The sequence below is a fragment of the Erythrolamprus reginae genome, chromosome 13, assembly GCF_031021105.1.
Source record: "Erythrolamprus reginae isolate rEryReg1 chromosome 13, rEryReg1.hap1, whole genome shotgun sequence".
NCBI lineage: Eukaryota > Metazoa > Chordata > Lepidosauria > Squamata > Dipsadidae > Erythrolamprus > Erythrolamprus reginae.
This window is the reverse complement of record NC_091962.1, coordinates 14,668,328-14,688,079: the sequence shown is the minus strand read 5'-3', so window position 1 is coordinate 14,688,079 and position 19,752 is coordinate 14,668,328. Positions and strand designations below refer to the sequence as shown.

The window sequence follows — 19,752 nt, the reverse complement described above, 5'->3', positions numbered from 1 at the left end:
TCTATTGTCTCTCTCTTAGATATCTATCCATATATCTATCTATCATCTTTGTCTGTCTGTCTATCATCTATCTATCTATCTATCTATCTATCTATCTATCTATCTATCTATCTATCTATCTATCTATCTATCTACCTACCTACCTACCTACCTACCTACCTACCTTTTTTCTCTCTATCATCTATTGTCTCTCTCTTATCTATCTTTCCATCTTTCCATCTTTCCATCTTTCCATCTATCTATCTATCTATCTATCTATCTATCTATCTATCTATCTATCTATCTATCCATCCATCCATCCATCCACCTACCTTTTTTCTCTCTCTATCATCTATTGTCCCTCTCTTATCTATCTATCTTTCCATCTTTCTATCATCTTTGTCTGTCTGTCTGTCTGTCTGTCTCTACCTACCTACCTACCTACCTACCTATCCATCTATTATATATAGATATCCTGGAGTGCAATGGGACTTCTTTTCCAGGAACAAAACCTTTGATAATTTCCCATTGATGTTTTTAATTAAATATCTATATCCTTTGAAAAACACCCCTCACCTTCTCCCATCCCCCCTCCTATGTCACTTTATCACCCCTACTCAACCCCAAATCTGAGCCTTTGTATAAAATTGCTAACTTAGGAGCAAGAGGCGAAGAGTCCATTCCCTTAAGGACTAGTAACCTGCCACGATGGATTTGCCCTGGAACACCTAGCCTACGTGGAAAGTCGATCCTTCCTATTCTCAGCTCTTAATCCTGAGTCATTGATGGTTTGCTATGTTGTTAGCTCTTCTTTATATCAAAACACCCTCAGGTTTGAAAGGGGTTTGGAGGAATCAATTCAACTAAAGGGGTGTCCCCCCCCCCCCATTGCATTTTACACCAGTTAGTAACTTCGAACACCACTGGGTTGTGAAATTTTGAATCGTCCTTCGCTTTTATTGCCTTCTTTCCAAAATTCTCATTTTCCAAAGGTTATGGCGTGCGGACTAAGCCTCCATCAAAGCCCTCGCAGGTTTATTGCCATCCCACCAAGTTTTAAATCCAGTTTTATCCAATATTATTACTATTTTCAAACTGCCTCTGCGGTTGGAAAATAATTAATAATAATAATACCTTCCGCTGCTTTGAAGGGAATGAAACCGCCCTTCCGAATCCAAACCACGTCCAAAAAATGGACGGACCACTTGCATTATTATTATTATTATTATTATTATTATTTTTTTTTTTTTTAAAAAAAGAAATACAGAATACAGGAAGCTTTTCTGAGCCCCCAAGCCCCCTTGAGGAAAAAGATCAACCCCTCCAGTCAAATTCAAAGCAGCTCAATGGATTCCCTGCCAGAAACAAGCTCAAGGTTCTAGTCCTCAGTGCTTCTTGGAAAAAAATAAGATGCAAACCAACCAACAAGAGAGGGGGCGATTGAAACTTCGAACCTGCACAAAACGTCCATCATCGTTCGATTCTGCGGTTGTTTTTAAAGAGAAAAAGACAACGTACAACTCCATCACGATTCTCTTACCCTTCCACCAAACTATCCCACGAAGTTATAAAATAACATTATGAATCATTGATTAAGAGCATGAACAAATTGAAAACGACAAAATTCAAGCTCTAACTCAAGTCTGGAAACTCAAAAACTTTCATCTCTATACTGATAGTAAAGCCCTTAAAAGCTGTAATCGGGTCAGCAGATACGTTGACACCGTTTACGACCTTTCGATAAATTTATAGATACGGATTTATTTATTTATTGGATTTATTTATATTTGTTTATCTCTTCTTTTCTTTCTCCTTTCTTTTATTTTTTATTTTTCCTCTTTTCTTTCCCCTTCTCCCTCCCTTCTCCCTTTAGCTTTATCTCCTTCTCTATATGTCAGCGTGTATTTTGAATTATAACTGTAATACTCTAAATTGATATACAATATTCCCACAGTCTTTTTGCTTTAGGTATCCCCTATTTCTCTCCAATAAATATTATATTTTCTTTAAAAAAAAAAAAAATTAAAAAAAAGAGAAATATTTCGCCACCCTCCCCAAAATTATTCCGTTGGGACACAGGAGGTGCCTAAGCAAAGTTATGTTTTTTTTCTGGATTTTCAAGCGAGAAATTGACTCAGCAAAGGCTGCCGCCCCCCCCCCCTTCTTCGCAGTTCCTTATCCAGAGCCAAAAAATTGTTCACGACACGACACAACGCACACCTGCCAGACTGCCCCATCCATCACGGTTAAGACCAGCCAACCTAGATCAAAACAAGCCGGCTTCGACTCTCTCCATCTCTCGCCCGCCTGGCCTTTTTTTGGCTTGATCCCCAAAAGTTGGGGGGTGGCAGGGGGGTGAGGATGGGAGAAGGCAGGGTGGGGGGGTTAACCCAGATTAAAGGGAAACCCAGAGCTGGGGATTAGATCCTGATTTAAAAAAAAAAAATCTTTCTTCCTTACAGACTCTTTTAACTTTCCTTTGGTACCGTGGCGTTAATTAGATTTTATTCTTAGCTGATTTGGCTCTGGGGAATTGCAAGATGTTTACAAACCAGGGTAGATTATGCTGGAGTTGAAGGTGAGAAAATTCCTTCCTTCCTTCCTTCCTTCCTCCTCTATTTCTTACCTCCCTCCCTTTCTTTTTTCCTCCCTCCCTCCCTCCTTCCTTTCCTTCTCTATTCTTCCCTCCCTCCCTCCTTCCTAAGCTCTATTCCTTCCTTCTTTTCTTTCCTTCTCTGTTCCATCCTTCTCCCTCCCTCCTTTATCCATCTTCTTTCCTTCCTTCCTCCCCTCCTCCCTCCCCTCCTATCCTTCTCTATTCCTTTCTTCTCCCTCCCTATCCTTCTTCCTTCCTTCCCTCCCTTCTCTATTCTTTCCTTCCTTCTCCCTCCCTCTGTATCATTCTTTCTTTCTTTCTTTCCTCCCTCCCTCCCCTCCCTATCCTCCTTCCTTCCTTCCCTTCTCTTTTCCTTCTCCCTTCTCTACTCTTTCCACCCATCTCCCTCCCTTCATCTCTTCCTTCCTTCCTTCTCTCCCTTCTCTACTCTTTCCTTCCTTCTTCCTTCCTTTCTTTTCCTCTTTTCTTCTCTGCTTATCTCCCTCCCTCTCTCCCTTCCCTTCTCTTTTATTTATTTATTTTATTTATTCAATTTTTTATGCCGCCCTTCTCCTTAGACTCAGGGCGGCTTACAACATGTTAGCAATAGCACTTTTTAACAGAGCCAGCCTATTGCCCCCACAATCCGGGTCCTCATTTTTTCCACCCCCTTTCTTTTCTTCTTCCCCTCCTCCAAACCTCAAAGTTTGAGCTGCCTTCCGACCCCAACGGAGCTCCCCCCCACCCCCCAATTCCACCTCCCCCCCATCAAGCAGGAGACCCGAGCCCAACTCACGTCCCCTCCTGGAGCGAGGCTGCCGCCAAGGCCCAGTCGCTCCGGGGCAGCTCCGGGGGAGCATCGGGCACGGGAGCCAAAGGCAGGCGGGCGGGCTGGCTGGCGGCAACCTTCCCTTTCAGGAGCCAAAAAAACAACCCAACTTGACCGGCGCTGAGTCAAGCTTGGCGTCTTTGGCCTTGGAAAGCTTGGTTGGGCAGGTTCCCCCCCCCTCCAGCGCCAAGACTCCAAATCCCTCGATTGCCTCTTTGTTCCCTCAAGAGCGCCAGCCCCCCCCCCCGACCCAAAATAACCAGCCTCCCACCGCCTGCACCACCCCAGGCTTCGGTGATCCCCACCCCCCCAATTGAGAAAAGCCTCCTTTTAAGCCCAGCTTCTTTGCATCTCCAAGCCACAGACCGAGCGCACGCCTGGCACCAAAGTGCCCCCCCTCCCCAGCGCTCCATGGAAGCCCCTCATGGCGGGGGGGGGAGGTGTCCCACCAGCCTGCTTAACCCAGGCAGCCCCCCCTCCTCCCCAGCCATGATGGCAAGGCGCCCCCCCCCCACCCCCCATCACCCTTGGCGTTTGCTCCTTGTCAACTCTTCCGCAAAAACCCCCAGGGCCTGATAAAAGCCTCCTCTGCCATCCCCTGTGAAGGAAGGGAAAGAGGAGGAAAGGAGGAAGGAAGGAAGAAGAAAGGAAAGAAAGAAAGAAGGAAGGAGGATAGAGAGAGAAGGAAAGAATAGAGAAGGAAAGGGAGGGAGAAGGAAGGAAGGAATAGAGAAGGATAGGAAGGAAGAAGGAAGGAAGGGGGAGGGAGGACGGAAGGAGGATAGGGAGGGAGAAGGAAGGAAAGACTAGAGAAGGGAGAGAAGGAAGGAAGGAGGATATGGAGGGAAAGAAAGAATAGAGAAGGGAAGGAAGGAAGGAGAAGAGGGAGCGAGGATAGAAAGGAAAGAGGGAAGAAAGAATAGAGAAGGAAGGAAGGAGGATTAGGAGGGAGAGGGAAGGAAGGAAGGAAGGAGAAGGAAGGAAGGGGTCTTGCCGCCTCCCCACCCCCCCTGCTTTCCAATTCATGCAAATCTCCCAGCTCCGTCTCCTGCCATCTGCTGTGTCCCCCCACCCCACCCTCCATCCCCTACCCGTCGAGCGCGACCCAACATCCACCGCCCCACGCCTCCGCACCTGGAGAGGGAGACCTATGGGGGGGGGGCGACACCCCTTCTTTGGAAGGTCTCTGGACTTGAGGGGTTGGGGTGTTAGGTGTCGGTGCCCCCTGCCCCCCTGCCAGCCCCCCCCACCCCACCCCACGGTCTCCTTTTACCTTTGTGCATGCCGGTGTATTTATCTTTGATGACGGTCAACTCGTAGATTTTCCCGAACTGTTCGAAGATGGGCCGGAGGTCTTTCTCGTCCAGGTTGCGAGGGATTTGCCCGATGAAAAGTTTGATAGCGTCCGGCTCCTTCATTGGTCCAGGGAGGCCCAGAAAGCCCCCCCTTTCCCGGGGCAGAGCCTCAAAATTCGAGAAACGAACCCCACCCCTCCCAGACGCACACAGAATTTTTTTTTTTTAAAAAATCGGAATAATCAAGAAAAGTGCCAAAAAAAATCGGAAGAGCCAGGAAAACTGCCCCCCTCCCCAAAATAGGAATTATCAGGAAAAGCGCAGGAAAAAAATCGGAATAATCGGGGGGGGGGGGGAAGGATGCCCCAAAAAGAAAAAAAAAAGGAGGAAAAAGAGCCCCACTTGGCAGCAGGAGACAAAAGATAAAAAGGGGAGTTTGGTGGGTGGGTAGCCGGAGAGTGAGGGGGGGGGGGACAGGAGTTGGGGGGGGGGCTTGGGGGGGGGGGAAATAGCCCTCCGGTCTGGATTTAATTGAATGACATGTCCAATTTTTTTTATTGTTCTCTCCTTCCTTGCCTTTCTTCGTCGGGGGAAAAAAAAATCGGTTTCCCCCCAAAAATAAAATTTAAATTTAAAAAAATCGAAATAAAAAATTTAAAAAATTAAGTGTTTTTAAAAATCAAAATTAAAAAAAAAACCACAAGGGAATGTGATCGTTTTTCTCTCTTCGGCTGGTTCTGTGGTCCGCCTGCCACCGCTTGAAAACCCGGAGTTGCAAAGCCAAGCTGCCCCCCCCCCCTCACGAGTTCTCACCCTGACCCATCATCCTGGGCTTGGGGGGGGGGTGGTAGGGCTGCCATGGCCAAGCCGGGAGGAAGAGGAAGATAAAAAAAATTAGGGTCCTTAATGAAGTTTGAATGGGTCAACTTTGGTTTGCTGGAGGTTTTTTAATCCTCACTTCCCTTTTGTCTCCTTTTCTTTCTTTCTTTCTTTCTTTCTCTCTTTCCTTCTTTCTTTCCTTTTCTTTTCTCTTTTCTTCTTTCTTTCTTTCTTCTTGGGATTGGGGTTTTTCTCCGGCCCCCCGACCCTTGGGAAGCGGAGTCTGTGGGGGTAGGCAGGTCCTCTCCTCTTCCAGCCCTTTTCCCCCCTTCCTTCTTTCCTTCCTTCCAGCCAAACGAGAGCCGCCTTCGCCCCGGCCGGCCCTCTTCCCTCGACTGAGAGAACCACCATGGCGGAGGAGTTTAGGGACCGGCTGCAAAGGGCCAACCCGGGAGGAAAACGCACAAGGCAGACAGATGGGGGGGAGGGCTGTTTTTTCCGCCTCCAAGAGACAGGGGGGGGGAAGAGGATGGCAGCTAATCCTCGGTTAGTGACCGTTCCGAGTTACGACGGCACCGGGGGGAAGAAAGGGGGGGGCTTGGGTGCAACTTGAAGGGCCCGCAGGATGATGGGGTCGAAATTTGGACTCCCAGCCAGGGATTCACATTTATGACCTGTAATCGATCAAAATTCGGACATTTGGCCAGGGATTCACATTTATGACCTGTAGTTGATCAAAATTCAGATATTTGGCCAGGGATTCACACTTATGACCTGTGGTCACATCATCAAAATTCAGATGTTTGGCCAGTGATTCACACTTATGACCTGTAGTCACATGGTCAAAATTCAGATGCTCGGCCAGCGATTCATATTTATGACCTATAGTCGATCAAAATTCAGACATTTGGCCAGGGATTCACACTTATGACCTGTGGTCACATCATCAAAATTCAGATGCTTGGCCAGTGATTCATATTTATGACCTGTAGTCACATGATCAAAATTCGGACATTTGGCCAGTGATTCACACTTATGACCTGTAGTCACATGATCAAAATTCAGATGCTCGGCCAGCGATTCACATTTATGAGCTGTAGTTGATCAAAATTCAGATATTTGGCCAGGGATTCACACTTATGACCTGTGGTCACATGATCAAAATTCAAATACTCAGCCAATGATTCACACTTATGACCTGTAGTCGGTCAAAATTCAGATATTTGACCAGTGAATTCATACTTATGACCTGTAGTCACATCATCAAAATTTGGAATTTGGCCAGTGATTCACACTTATGACCTGTAGTCACATGATCAAAATTTGGACATTTGGCAAGTGATTCATATTTATGACCTGTAGTCACATGATCAAAATTCAGACGCTTAGCTAATGATTCATATTTATGACGGTTGCAAAAGGGGATTGCGAGACCCATCATAAAATATACGTCTGAATTTTGATCATGTGACTAACAGGATGCTGTAATAGCTGTGCGAAAATTTGTCGTACGTGTTTTTCAGTGCTTTGAACGGATATTAAACAGGCTGTAATATTGTATGTGATATACAAATGCAATATAATATTTTATATCATATTTTTTAACATTGTGAGCTGCCCCGAGTTTGCCCGATGATCGGTTGGGCAGAAAATCAAATTTAACCAAGTGAACAGGTAAACAAAATAAGGTTTTACATGGCTTCCAACACAGGGCAGGGCAATGTGGAGAATACAGGTATTGTTCAGCGTGATTTACCTGCATTTTTTAAAAAGCTACAGATCCCGGCTTGGAAATTGCATATCGGTTGGCAAGAATTAAATACAGGTTGTGGCTTCAGACAGCCCAGAATCGGAACTGAAGAAGGTATTTTTTTAAACAGTGATACCAGTCAAAAAATATTGTTTTTTTTTTCAGCTTTAGACAGCAATGCACATCTAAGATAGGAAGGAATTTAAAAATCATCGTAATAATACGAGACCATCGATGGAATGGGAAGGAACCCATTCAAACGGGCTTAGAAAACTCTGTTGCAGCAAACATATATATACATATATATATATATCCAGAAAACTATGAAGGTGCTTTGGAGAAACAGCTTTAATACTCCATTGCACCATTTTAGGTGGCACAGGGCTGTCAACAAATCTCCCTGGATTTACCCATTATTATTATTATTATTATTATTATTATTATTATTATTATCATCATTATTATTATTTCAACAATACAACACAGCAAACGAGATCACTATGCTGGGTTTTGTATTATTATTATTGTTATTGTTCTCCATTTCGCCAGGTGAAGGGGCAGGGAAATTTCACTATTCTTCCCCAGAATATATTTTAAAAAGCCAAAATTTGTTTGTGGGTGCGATATCAAAATCCATAAATCCCAGCAAATTTCCAAGCTACTAATTCCCACCTTTGATTCTCGTTTGGATGAGAAAGGCAACCCAAATAAACATCTTTTCCTCCCCCCTAAATCTTTTTTTTAAAAAAAATGTAATTTAATAAAATTAAATGTATCGATTGATAAATTGATTTATTGATTTCTTTATATAAGAGCAGACTAGATGGACCAGGTGGTGTTTTTCTGCCGCCAATCTTCTATGTTTCTACGTGTCTAATAAAATGGATTTTATTTTAATTTTCCTGGCTCTCCAACTATCAATTTCAGAGGAGGAAATGTTGGGGGTCCAGGTTTGGGGGTACGGTATTTTGGACACCCCTACCCAAAAGAGGTACACACACCCTAAACCCATCACTCCCCGTTTCTCCGTCTCTTCCTCAGCCCTGTTCCAAGTTGCGTTTTTTCTAGGATGGTTAAAACCCAACAACGACAACAACAACAACAACAGACTGCATTGCCACAAAACGCAAGGCGGCTTGAAATAAATACCAGCCCCCCCTCCCAATCCTGTAACTTCTTAAACGCGGTTCCTTGAGCCAAAAAGCGGTCAAAATTTGGCCTGGGACAGTGATGCCAGACAGAAAAGAATATTGTTCTGACCCAGAAATTTAATTTATTCAGAATTTATAGCAGGAAACGTTGAGCGAGAAGTTGAGTTCAACTCAACAGCCTTGGGGTTGACCCCTCCCTCCCCTAAAGGGCAGGGAGGGGAGGGATCTGGAGATGGAGGGGGCTTGAAATAAAGAAGGGGGGGAGTTTACCCCGCCTTTGCCCCCTTCTTTCCTCCTCCTCCTCCCCTCCCCCTTCCTTCTTTCCTTCTTTCTCCAGGTTGGGAATTTGCAGAGAGTCCCTAAGTGCCAGGCGGGCCCATTGTTCGGAGCTGTCCACGGTGCTGAAACGCAGCTGGCCAGATCACAATTAGAAGAAAGCAGGGAGGAGGAGGAGGAGGAGGGGAAGGGGTGGCCCAGCCGCTTGACAGCTCTGGCCTGAAAGAAGGCCCAAAGAGGGGGTCGACCCGTGTCCTGGTTCTCCTCCAGGCCTCCCCCTTGAACCCCGAGGGCTTCCAACCAGCGTGGCAAAGATGGGGGAGGGGGGGGGCGTCTCTGAGCATGCACAGAGGTCTTTCTAGGTCTTTGCCATTTGCCATTCTAGGTCCACAAACCCAACCTCTTTCTTCTCTTCCCCTCCCCTCAAGATCGGACCTCCAACTTCGCGAGAGAGGAAGAGACATCTCAACCCTGACTGTCTATATTTATCCACTGCATCCTCTCATTTCTCTAGCTGGCTAGCCAATTATCTCTGCCCATCTCTCTCATTTGCCTATCTATCTATCTATCTATCTATCTATCTATCTATCTATCTATCTACCCACCCATCATCTCTCTATCCATTCCCTCTATCACTCTAATCTTTCTGTCCTCTAATCTTTATCTATCACCCGTCTATCGTCTGTCTGTCTGTCTGTCTGCCCGTCCGTCCGTCCATCCGTCCGTCCATCTATCTATCTACCTATCTATCTTTGTACCTACTTACTTATCTACCTGAGTCTTACAGGATTGGGAGGCATAGAAGTCAAATATCTATCTATCTATCTATCTATCTATCTATCTATCTATCTATCTACCTATCTATCTACCTATCTACCAGCCTACCTACCAACCATCCATCCATCCCTCATCCAGATGGACAGCCTTTTGCCTCTACATTCCATGCAACTCAGCAGTATATTATTATTATTATTATTATTATTATTATTATTTTATTATTTATTAGATTTGCGTGCTACCCCTCTCCAGAGGCTCGGAGCGGATTACAACAACAAAACAATACAAATCCAATAGTTAAAAAAGACAATTTAAAAAACCCTTAATATAAAAAACAACCATACATCTCATACAAACCATACGTAAAGCGGAGAGGGCCCAGGGGAATATAGCTAAGTGGTTATAGGCCTCTGCTGTTCCCAGGATGGCATCTTCCATAAACCCAGCGGAGGGGGCTTTGGCCCCCTTCCACACAGGCAGAGCTGAGAAATTGGGGCTCTTTCTTCCGGAGCTCACTGGACTCAGGATCCCATGACACCTGGCCAGCAGGGCCAATGGCAAAGGATGCTGGGAGCTGTAGTCCTGTCAATCTCCCTGGCAAGGCCTGCCCAGATCCTGCCCTCGGATGGGGACTCTGGCCTGTCCCAAGCGTTGGCTAAAACCTCCCGAGGGGTGAAAAGATTCCTGTTCCAACCAGTTGCCCCCCACCCCACCCCCCTCCGTGCCTCTCCTTCCCCGGGCGGCTGGCCCGACTGTAATATATATTGACATCTGTCGAGCATGCGTGCCCTGTTTGTGGATATGAGAGATGGCAGGGTTGATTTAAGAAGCTGCTCCGTTTCCACAATGACCTCATCCCTGGAGGAGATGGCAAGGGGGGACACCGTCCCCTTCCCGCCTTTGTGCAAAAACACACACACAAACACACACACAAACAGAGGTGAGGAAAATGTGCACACCGAGACAAGCAGAGGCACACCCTGGATCTGGTTCTCCGTCCTCCCTTTGTTTCGTGGAATCAGGGTATTAATTTTTCCTAAGGCACGACTCTGCCTGGATGGTTGCAAAAATAAAGGAAGGAAGGAAGGGAGGGAGGGAGGAGAGAAAGGGAAATAGAAGGAAGGAGGAAAGAACAGAAAGGAAAGTGTAGGCATGAAATAAAAAGGAAAGAAGAGGAAAGTAGGAAAAGAAGAACAGTGAGAGAGGAGGGAGGGAGGGAAAGAATGAGGAAGGAAGGGAGGGAGGGAGGGAGGGAGGAGAGAAAGGGAAATAGAAGGAAGGAGGAAAGAACAGAAAGGAAAGTGTAGGCATGAAATAAAAAGGAAAGAAGAGGAAAGTAGGAAAAGAAGAACAGTGAGAGAGGAGGGAGGGAGGGAGAGAATGAGGAAGGAAGGGAGGGAGGGAGAGAGGGAGGAGAGAAAGGGAAATAGAAGGAAGGAGGAAAGAACAGAAAGGAAAGTGTAGGCATGAAATAAAAAGGAAAGAAGAGGAAAGTAGGAAAAGAACAGTGAGAGAGGAGGGAGGAAGGGAAAGAATGAGGAAGGAAGGAAGGAAGGAGGGAGGGAGGGAAATAAGCAGAGGAAAGAAGGAAAAGAGAAAAAAAGCAAAAGGGAAAGAAATTAAACGAAAAAAGATTGAAGGAAAAAAACAGGAAGGAAGAGAGGGAGGGAAGGAAAGAGGAGAGAAAAGAACAGAAAAGCACAGGAATAAAAAGGAAACAAAGAAACTTTTGGAGTTGGCTTTTCCTTGCAGTGTTGTAAATCGAAGGCAGGAAAGGAGAAAGTATGTGTTTGGGGGGGGGGGGATGAGGAAATTTTTTTAAAATCCTATGTTTATCCATTTTTGTGTGCCGTTACACATGACATCACCATACCTGATTTCTCTTCTCCATCCACTGGTACCATATATTCCAAGTATCACAACAGCATTCTGAATCACTTGTCTCCCTTGAATTCCATGGTCATTTCCCTGATAAACATAGAAATCATAATTAATAAATAACAAACAAACCTATAAAATGCAATAAATAGTAATGAAAAAGGTAAACCCAAAGTTAAGTACAGTATGTGGTATGTTTGTTGCGTGAATCTGAGTGGAGGATTTTTAATGTTTCAAAGTTTTTAGATCAGTTATTTATACGAATTGGATTTCAGATATTTCATTGTATATTGTCAACTAAGCAATGTCGCCTGGCGGAACCCAGGGGAAGAGCCTTCTCTGTGGCGGCCCCGGCCCTCTGGAACCAACTCCCCCCAGAGATTAGAACTGCCCCCACCCTCCTTGCCTTTCGTAAACAACTTAAAACCCACCTCTGCCACCAGGCATGGGGGAATTGAGATCCTCTTTCCCCCTAGGCCTTTACAATTCTATGCATGGTATGTCTGTATGTATGATTGGTTTTTATATTAATGGATTTTTAATCATTTCTAATAACAAATTACTATTGTATACTGTTTTATTGTTGCTGTTAGCCACCCTGAGTCTCCGGAGAGGGGCGGCATACAAATCCAATAACTAACTAACTAACTAACTAACTAACTAACTAACTAACTAAATAAATAAATAAATAAATAAATAAATATTGTTTTATGATACGTTGTGAGCTGCCCCGAGTTCCTTGGAGAGGGGCGGCATGGAAGTCCAATGAATAAATAAATAATAATAAATAAACGGATAGAATAGAATAGAATAGATTAGAATTCTTTATTGGCCAAGTGTGATTGGACACACAAGGAATTTGTCTTTGGTGCAGATGCATTCAGTGTACACAAAAGAAAAAAAAATACATTTGTCAAGAATCATGAGGTCCAACACTTAATGATGGTCATAGGGGTCAAATAAGCAATGAAGAAACAATCAATATTAATAAAAATCTCATAGATATATAAATGCAAATACACTGCTTTCGTTACATTTCCATTTTTGCACACAATATATACTGCTCAAAATAAATAAATAAAGGGAACACGTAAACAACAGAATATAACTCCAAGTAAATCAAATTTATGTGAAATCAAACTGTCCCCTTAGGAAGCAACCCTGATTGACAGTCGATTTCACCTGCTCTTGTGCAAATGGAATAGTTGTGCAAATGAGAATAACACATTCTAAATCTGAATGAATGAAATATTCTCACTGAATGTTTCACTCATTCAGATCTAGGATGTGTTATTTGAGTGTTCCCTTTATTTATTTTTATATTGTATATAAAAATGGAAATGTGTAACAAAATATCTGTAAAAAAAAAAAGATATTGCGATATTGTGTATATTTTTTAGTTTGTAAAAATTCAATCAAAAGAACTTTAAAAAATAAAAAAATTCAAACAAAACAGCAAGTGAGGGGTGGTGGTGGTAGTGGTGGAAACAGGCCTGGTTCTGCGGGCAAGGCCTCGCAACCGCTAGCAACTGTCCCCATGGCAACAGCACCAACAGCCGCTCCTCCTCCTGCCAACCAGCGAAATGGCTGATGTCACCTCGGGATTGGAACACCTGGATGGGGGGGCCCTCAACGAGTCCCAACGGACTCAGCTCATGACCTACAAGGTAGGGGGGGTGGAAGAGGAAGGCCCTGGGGTGGGGGGGCAAAGGGACCCCTCCCTCCCTGCATTTTTTAAGGACAACCCCCCCCACCCCGGTTGCTTTCCAAACAAGGGTCTTTGCAGGCTTGCAAGGACTGAGTTGCCCAATTTTCTCTCTTTGGAAGGAAATTCCAAGGTTTCCCCCCCCACACACAAAAAACTTTTAATCTTAAAACTCCCTCCCCACCGTAAAAGAGAACAAAACAAGCTTGTTGGCTTCTTTAAGAGGGTTTTTATTTACTTATTTATCATTATTATTATTATTTATCATCATTATTTATTACTATTAATTATTTATTTTATTTTTATTTTTATATTGCTATTATTGTTGTTGTTATTGCTATTGTTTTATTATTATTATTATTATTATTATTATTATTATTATTATTATTATTATTATTATTATTAAGATTTCTATACCGTCCTTCGCAGACTCAGGGCAGCTGACAGCAAAAAGAAATCAGAAATACTGTACAATGTATAAGAAATCTGATTTAAATTAGGATTTGGTGTCCGGATTTGGGAGAAGGAAGTTCTAACTCCTTTTTTGTGGGTGGGGATTTTAATCCTGTTTTTTTCCCCACTTCCCTTTTCCATGCCATCCTTTTTTCCTGTTACGTCCACGCAGTTGTTGTCTACTTCTTCTTCTTCCTGATTTTCTTTTCTTCCTCTTCCTCCTCCTTTTCTTCTTCCTCTTCCTCCTTTTTCCTCTTCTTTTCTTCTTCCTCTCCTCCTCCTTCCTTCTTTCCCCTCTTCCTCTTTTCTTCTTCTTTCTCTTCTTTTCTTCTTCCTCTCCTCCTCCTTCTTCCTCTTCTTTCCCCTCTTCCTCTTTTCTTCTTCCTCTCCTCCTCCTCTTCTTTCCCCTCTTCCTCTTTTCTTCTTCCTCTTCTTCTTCCTCTCCTCCTCCCATGTCTTCCTCCTCCTCTTCTTCCTTTTCTTCTTCCTCTTCTTCTTCCTCTCCTCCTTCCTCCTCCTCTTCTTTCCCCTCTTCCTCTTTTCTTCTTCTTTCTCTTTTCTTCTTCCTCTCCTCCTCCTTCTTCCTCTTCTTTCCCCTCTTCCTCTTTTCTTCTTCCTCTTCTTCCTCTCCTCCTCCTCCTCTTCTTTCCCCTCTTCCTCTTTTCTTCTTCCTCTTCTTCTTCCTCTCCTCCTCCCATGTCTTCCTCTTCTTCCTTTTCCTTTTCTTCTTCCTCTTCCTTCTTTTCTTCTTCCCCCTCCTTCCTCCTCCTCTTCTTCAACTTCCTCCTCTTCTTCCTCCTCCTCTTCCTATTATTGTTATTATTATTAATAATCATTATTATTGTCTATGTAATACTTCAGGGAATTTAAGGCTCCAGGGCTTTGGAGAAACAACTGGGGACCATTATGAAGGAGTGTTTTTTTTTCTCGTCACCCACACTCACACCCACACCTCGACACACAAAAACATCAGGCCAAAAAACTTATTTCTTGTCGGGAAATCATGCCCAGTTAGTGCTGACACCAGGCTGCAGAATAATGATTTGCTTAGGATTTCTATCTTCCACACAACCCTGCAGGGCAGGCTGGTTTTGTAGGAAACGGAAGAGCCACCAAATGTGCAATTTTAGGAAAATAATCACTGGAACCAAGCCAGGCATGAGAGATGGTGATGATGATGATGATGATAATAACAACAACAACAATCACAGCCCTAGACGCTTGGGAAGTGTAATGTTGTGATACGAAATCCAGCATATTAATCTTGTTTGATGTGTATTACTGTTTTTGTGATGGTATTATTATTATTATTATTATTATGATTATTATTATTATATAATTTAAAATTTAAAATTACAATCTAAGAATCCAATATTTAATAAACAATCATACCAATTCAGTGTTGTTACTTTATTCACAAAAACAGTAATACACAGCAAACGAGATTGATATCCTAGATTTCGTATTATAATAATAATAATAATAATAATAATAATAATAATAATAATAATAATATTATTATTATAGTCTTAGATGCTTCCAAAGTGTTTGACTTATGATATTGTGATACGAATATTATTATTATTATTATTATTATTATTATTATTATTATTATTATTATTTTAATAGTCTTAGATGCTTGCAAAGTGTTCGACGTGTGATATTGTGATACAGAATCCAGGATATCAATCTCGTTTGCTGTGTATTACTGTTTTTGTGAATAAAATAACAACAACCCTGAATCGGTATGATTGTTTATTAAATATTGGATTCTTAGATTGTAGTTTTAAATTTAATTAGATTTGCCTTCTGTGTTGTATATTATATATTATATGCTGTGAGCCGCCCCGAGGTCCTTGGACAGAAGCCGCATACAAATTTAATAAATAAATACATTAACAACAACAGAGTTGGGTGGGACCTTGGAGGTCTTCTAGTCCAACCCCCTATTAGGCAGGAAACCCTACACTACTAAATTACGGAGTCTTTTTTTGTGTGTCTTCCTCCCCTTAGATCAACACCAAAATTAACAACGAACAATATCTCCGAGCTCACACCGAAATCGAAGTTCTGCTATCTGGATTTCTCAGGTTGGTTTCTGGGGGGGGGCCCAACACCCCCTGAACCGGTCCTCCGGGCGCCGCTCCTCGAAAGCAGCCGGCAAAGAACCCACTGCGCATGTGTAAAAGCTTCTGCGCATATTATTATTATTATTATTATTATTACTACTACTACTATTACCGCTGCCACCAGTGTTCTCGCAAGCAGCTTCGGTTAGCTCGTTACCGTTACCGATCGTTACCGTTCTTTACCGTAGCGGTAGGGAACCGTTACCACTTCCGACGTAATGCGAACTGTTACAGAAAGTATGTGGATCCCATCCCTGGTTGGTTTCCAGGACCGAGCAAAGAGAAAAGATTTAAAAAGCATTTTCCCCCCCGAGGCAATTCGCTTTTTGTCACCCGACTGATCACACAGGCGATCCGTTTAGTGACCGTTTGAAAGTCGACAGAATAACAATACATCAGAAGGGACCTTGGAGGTCTTCTAGCCCAACCCTTTCTCCATAGCCCAGGAAAAAGATGATTTATGTTTATTTCCTCATATCTCAGTTAGTGACGGAAAATCTGGCGCTTAATTGCGGCCGTTGAGGACAACCTGTAATAAACGATGTGCGTCTTATTCCCAGTTAGTGGCCAATTTGACGCCATTTTAGAATTGAACCGACTTTCAGATCGGTGGGGAAAAAAGTCCGAGGTTATTTTATTCCTTTTCCTTTCTCAGTTCAATTTGGAATAGAGGTGGAAGGGACCTTAGAGGTCATTTAGTCCAGCCCCCTGCTCAAGCGGACCCAATACCCATTTCCAGTCTCTTCATAAAAACCTCCAGTGTTGGGAGCATTCACAACTTCTTGTGGCAGGCTGTTCCACAGGTTAATTGTTCTCACTGTGAAGAAATTCCTCCTTTTTGCTTCTCCCCTGGATTAGTTTCCATCCATCCTGGCCAAAATAGGTTGCAGGATTCCAGGTTTGGCCTTAACTAGTGTTTTTATATAACAGTTAAATTTCCTTTAATGCAATTTAAAAAAAAAAAAAATCTTGGTTTCTGGAACCTTTTGCTAATTGCTTTATTGATTTCAGAGGGGAAAAAAGGTAATTTTAAATTGTTATAAATTCTTTCCTCCGGCGGCTGACTCTCGTTAAGGATTTTTCAAGGTTTTTTTAAAAATTTTGCTCATTGAAAGCCCCCAGACCATATTTTTTCCCCTTTTTTTTCTGCTGAGACGGAAGGAGGGCAGATATAAATTAAACGTTTCTCCCGGGCCTCTAATTGCCTTATTGATTCTCGATAAGGGAAGACGGGGGGGGGGGGTTCATTTACCAATTTGACAAGGGGAGGAGGCGGACCGGCCAGGGCGGGAAACAAGAGGGGGAAATTAAATTAATTTTTTAAAAAAAAATATATTAAAAAATGAAATTAAAAAAGAACGTCTTTGAAAACCTGTTTTTCTGCCTCGTTCCCACCTCTTTCTCGTTGCCCTTTGGTGACTTCCAGAGACGTCTTCATGAAAAGGCCGGAGAATATCCGAGAATTTGCGGCAGGTGAGAATTAAAAGTTTTATTCCAACGAGTGGAATTGGGAGTGTTTGTCGCGTGCAAAAAAAACCCCCCCACACCAGCCCAATCAGATGGGCATCGTTGGAAAATTCTGGTTTTATTTTTGGCTTTGCATCCCCTTGCAATGTTCTTGCTTCACCGCGTGGACGTCCCTGGATCGGATGCCCCAAAATCCAGCGCTTTGGGATTCAAGGATGCTCGCTTTTAATGTGGATTATTTGGGGCCCCTGTTCGGAAGGGATTTCCCCAAGCAAACACAGGGATTTCCCTCCCAAACTCAATAAGCTTTCCAAAAAAAAGAGAGGCCTAACTCCTTCGCGATTAATTAATAATAACTTGCTGATCGTTCAAGACTAAAATCAATAGTGGCTTAAATTTAACTTCTGAAGATTCTGCATCGAAACAAGATTTTGGAAGTTGATGCGGCTTTGTTTAGACTTTAAACTGTCCTTTCTTTAAATTTCCTTTTTCCTTCCTTCCTTCCCTCTTTTTCTTTCACTTCCTTCCTTCTCCTTTTTCTTTCTTCTTCCTTCCTTCTCCTTTCCTCTTTTCCTTTCTCTTCTTTTTCTTCCTTCCTTCCTCTTTCCCCTTTTCCTTCCTTTTTCTCTGTTCCTTCTTTCCCTTCCTCCCTTTCCTTTTTTCTTTCTTTCATTCCTTCCTTACTTCTCCTTTCTTTTCCTTCCTTCTTTCTCTTTTTCTTCCTTCCTTCCCCTTTCCTCTTTTCCTTCCTTTCTTCCCTTTTTCCTCTCTTCCTTTTTTCTTCCTTTCTTCGTTTCTTTCCTTTTCCTTCCTTCGTTTCTTTCCTTTTTTCTTTCATTCCTTCCTTCTCCTTTCCTCTTTTCCTTTCTCTTCCTTCCTTAGCTTCTTCTTTCCTTTTCCTTCCTTCCTTCTTTCCTTCCCCTTTCCTCTTTTCTTCCTTTCGTTCCTTCCTTCTCCTTTTTTCCTTCCTTCCCTTGTTTTTCTCCTTTCCCCCTTCTCTTCCTTCTTTCCCGTTCTTTCTTTCCTTTCTCTTCCTTCCTTTCTTCTTTCCTCTTTTCCTTCCTTCCTTTTTTCTCTTCCTTCTTTCCTTCCCCTTTCCTTTTTCTTCCTTTCCTTTTTTCTTTCTTTCATTCCTTCCTTCTCCTTTCCTTTTTTCCTTCCCTCCCTTGTTTTCCTTTCCCCCCCTTCTCCTCCTTCTTTCCCATTTTCTTTCTTTCCTTTCTCTTCCTTTCTTCTTTCCTCTTTTCCTTCCTTCCTTTTTTCTCTTCCTTCTTTCCTTTTTCTTCCTTTCCTTTTTTCTTTCTTTCATTCCTTCCTTCTCCTTTCCTTTTTTCCTTCCCTCCCTTGTTTTCCTTTCCCCCCCTTCTCCTCCTTCTTTCCCGTTTTCTTTCTTTTCTTTCCCTTCCTTCTCCCAAAGGGAGAAATAATATTTCCCGTGCAATAACGTTTCTAAATCAGCAAAGGAAACATCCAACCTCCGAGATGGGTGGACAGAGAGCCCCGAGGAGGAATAGCGTCGGGCAAAGAGTGTGACACTTTCCCCTGACCATGTGCAGAGTGTTTCCCTCAGAGGTCATCTAGCCCACCCATCAATCCCACTGGCCGAAGGTCCAATCTTTTACTGTAAAAAAAAAAAAACCCTCCAGCAGGGAAAAAGCTCACCTAATGATAACGCCATTGCATCCGCAAGGGCCCCGAGTTCGATCTGCGTCGCTCCTCCGGATCGCCGATTCCTTGCGGCTGCCCTACACGGCAGGGTTGGTTTAAATTAACCTCGTCTCCCTCTCTTGTTTCATCTTCCAGACTATTTCACCAACCCCGAGCTGCCAGGGAAGATCCAGCAACACATGATGGAGAAACTCAACCAGGCCATTTAAGGGCCTCCTCTGCTTTCGCCCGGAATTTATGATTATATATATATATTTTTTGCAATCTCTTTTCCTTTTCATCGGTGGTTAAATAAAACCTACAAAATGCATGAAAATTGCTCGGGTTTTCCCCCCCCCTCAAATCGGTGGGGGGATAAAACGCCAGGCACGGCTGCATCCTATACAGGCACCTTAGTTTTGGGGCAGGAAAATAGGGGGGAAAATAGCAGATATTCATGTGGTTAACGTCCTTAGTCTGGTCAGCTTCAGCACATTATTTTATCCCCTGGTTAAGGGCTTAAAAAAAACTTTATTGGGAGAGAATAACAATGAAAGAGCTTGCAAGCCAGTAAGAGCTGAGAACATCGTTAGCACCTGGGAAGAAACTTATTCGGAGCAAGGAGAGCAATGGAAAAAACCCTGCAAAGACTTAGGGCTTGGAAAAACATTCTTTGCAGAGAGTAACAATGAAAGAGCTTGCAAACTGGTAAGAGCTGGGACCATTGTTAGCATCTGGTTGGGGCCGGAAAGAAACATTTGGAGCAAGTAAAGCAATGGGAAAAAAACCCTATAAAGACAGGGTTTGGAAAACATTCTTTGCAGAGAGTAACAATGAAAGAGCTTGCAAGCCGGTAAGAGCTGAGAACATCGTTAGCACCTGGGAAGAAACTTATTCGGAGCAAGCAGAGCAATTAAAAAACCCTGCAAAGACTGAGGGCTTGGAAAAAACATTCTTTGCAGAGAGTAACAATGAAAGAGACTGCAAAATAAGAGCTGGGA

The 19,752-nt window shown here is 43.2% G+C and overlaps 2 protein-coding genes across 6 annotated transcripts in view; one reads left to right on the top strand and one right to left on the bottom strand.

Annotated features, from left to right (window-relative positions):
• CELF3 (CUGBP Elav-like family member 3) overlaps positions 1 to 11,435 on the bottom strand; it is a 56,349-nt gene extending 44,914 nt beyond the window's left edge. For 3 of the 5 annotated variants that reach the window (XM_070766475.1, XM_070766474.1, XM_070766476.1), the window contains exon 1: positions 4,678 to 5,893. In XM_070766475.1, the coding sequence (XP_070622576.1) occupies positions 4,678 to 4,822 (145 nt within the window). In that variant the 5' untranslated portion in view covers positions 4,823 to 5,893. Of the gene's footprint in view, positions 1 to 4,677; positions 5,894 to 11,345 lie in introns of those variants that run through there. The other 2 variants (XM_070766478.1, XM_070766477.1) reach the window with 2 other exon arrangements.
• A 1,463-nt stretch (positions 11,436 to 12,898) lies between these two features.
• Positions 12,899 to 19,088, top strand: RIIAD1 (regulatory subunit of type II PKA R-subunit domain containing 1). Its single transcript, XM_070766769.1, has 4 exons — positions 12,899 to 13,017; positions 15,522 to 15,598; positions 17,064 to 17,110; positions 18,908 to 19,088. Exons 1-4 carry the CDS (start codon positions 12,934 to 12,936, stop codon positions 18,979 to 18,981), a joined length of 282 nt encoding a protein of 93 aa, XP_070622870.1. The 5' UTR covers positions 12,899 to 12,933; the 3' UTR covers positions 18,982 to 19,088.
• Positions 19,089 to 19,752: the final 664 nt, after the last annotated feature.

Bases quoted from the DNA above. Each gene is read 5' to 3' on its own strand.
- RIIAD1 (XM_070766769.1), top strand. From the start codon at position 12,934: ATGGCTGATGTCACCTCGGGATTGGAACACCTGGATGGGGGGGCCCTC. The intron at 13,018-15,521 runs GTAGGGGGGGTG...TCCTCCCCTTAG, and splicing joins CTCAGCTCATGACCTACAAG to ATCAACACCAAAATTAACAA. The intron at 15,599-17,063 runs GTTGGTTTCTGG...GGTGACTTCCAG, and splicing joins CTGCTATCTGGATTTCTCAG to AGACGTCTTCATGAAAAGGC.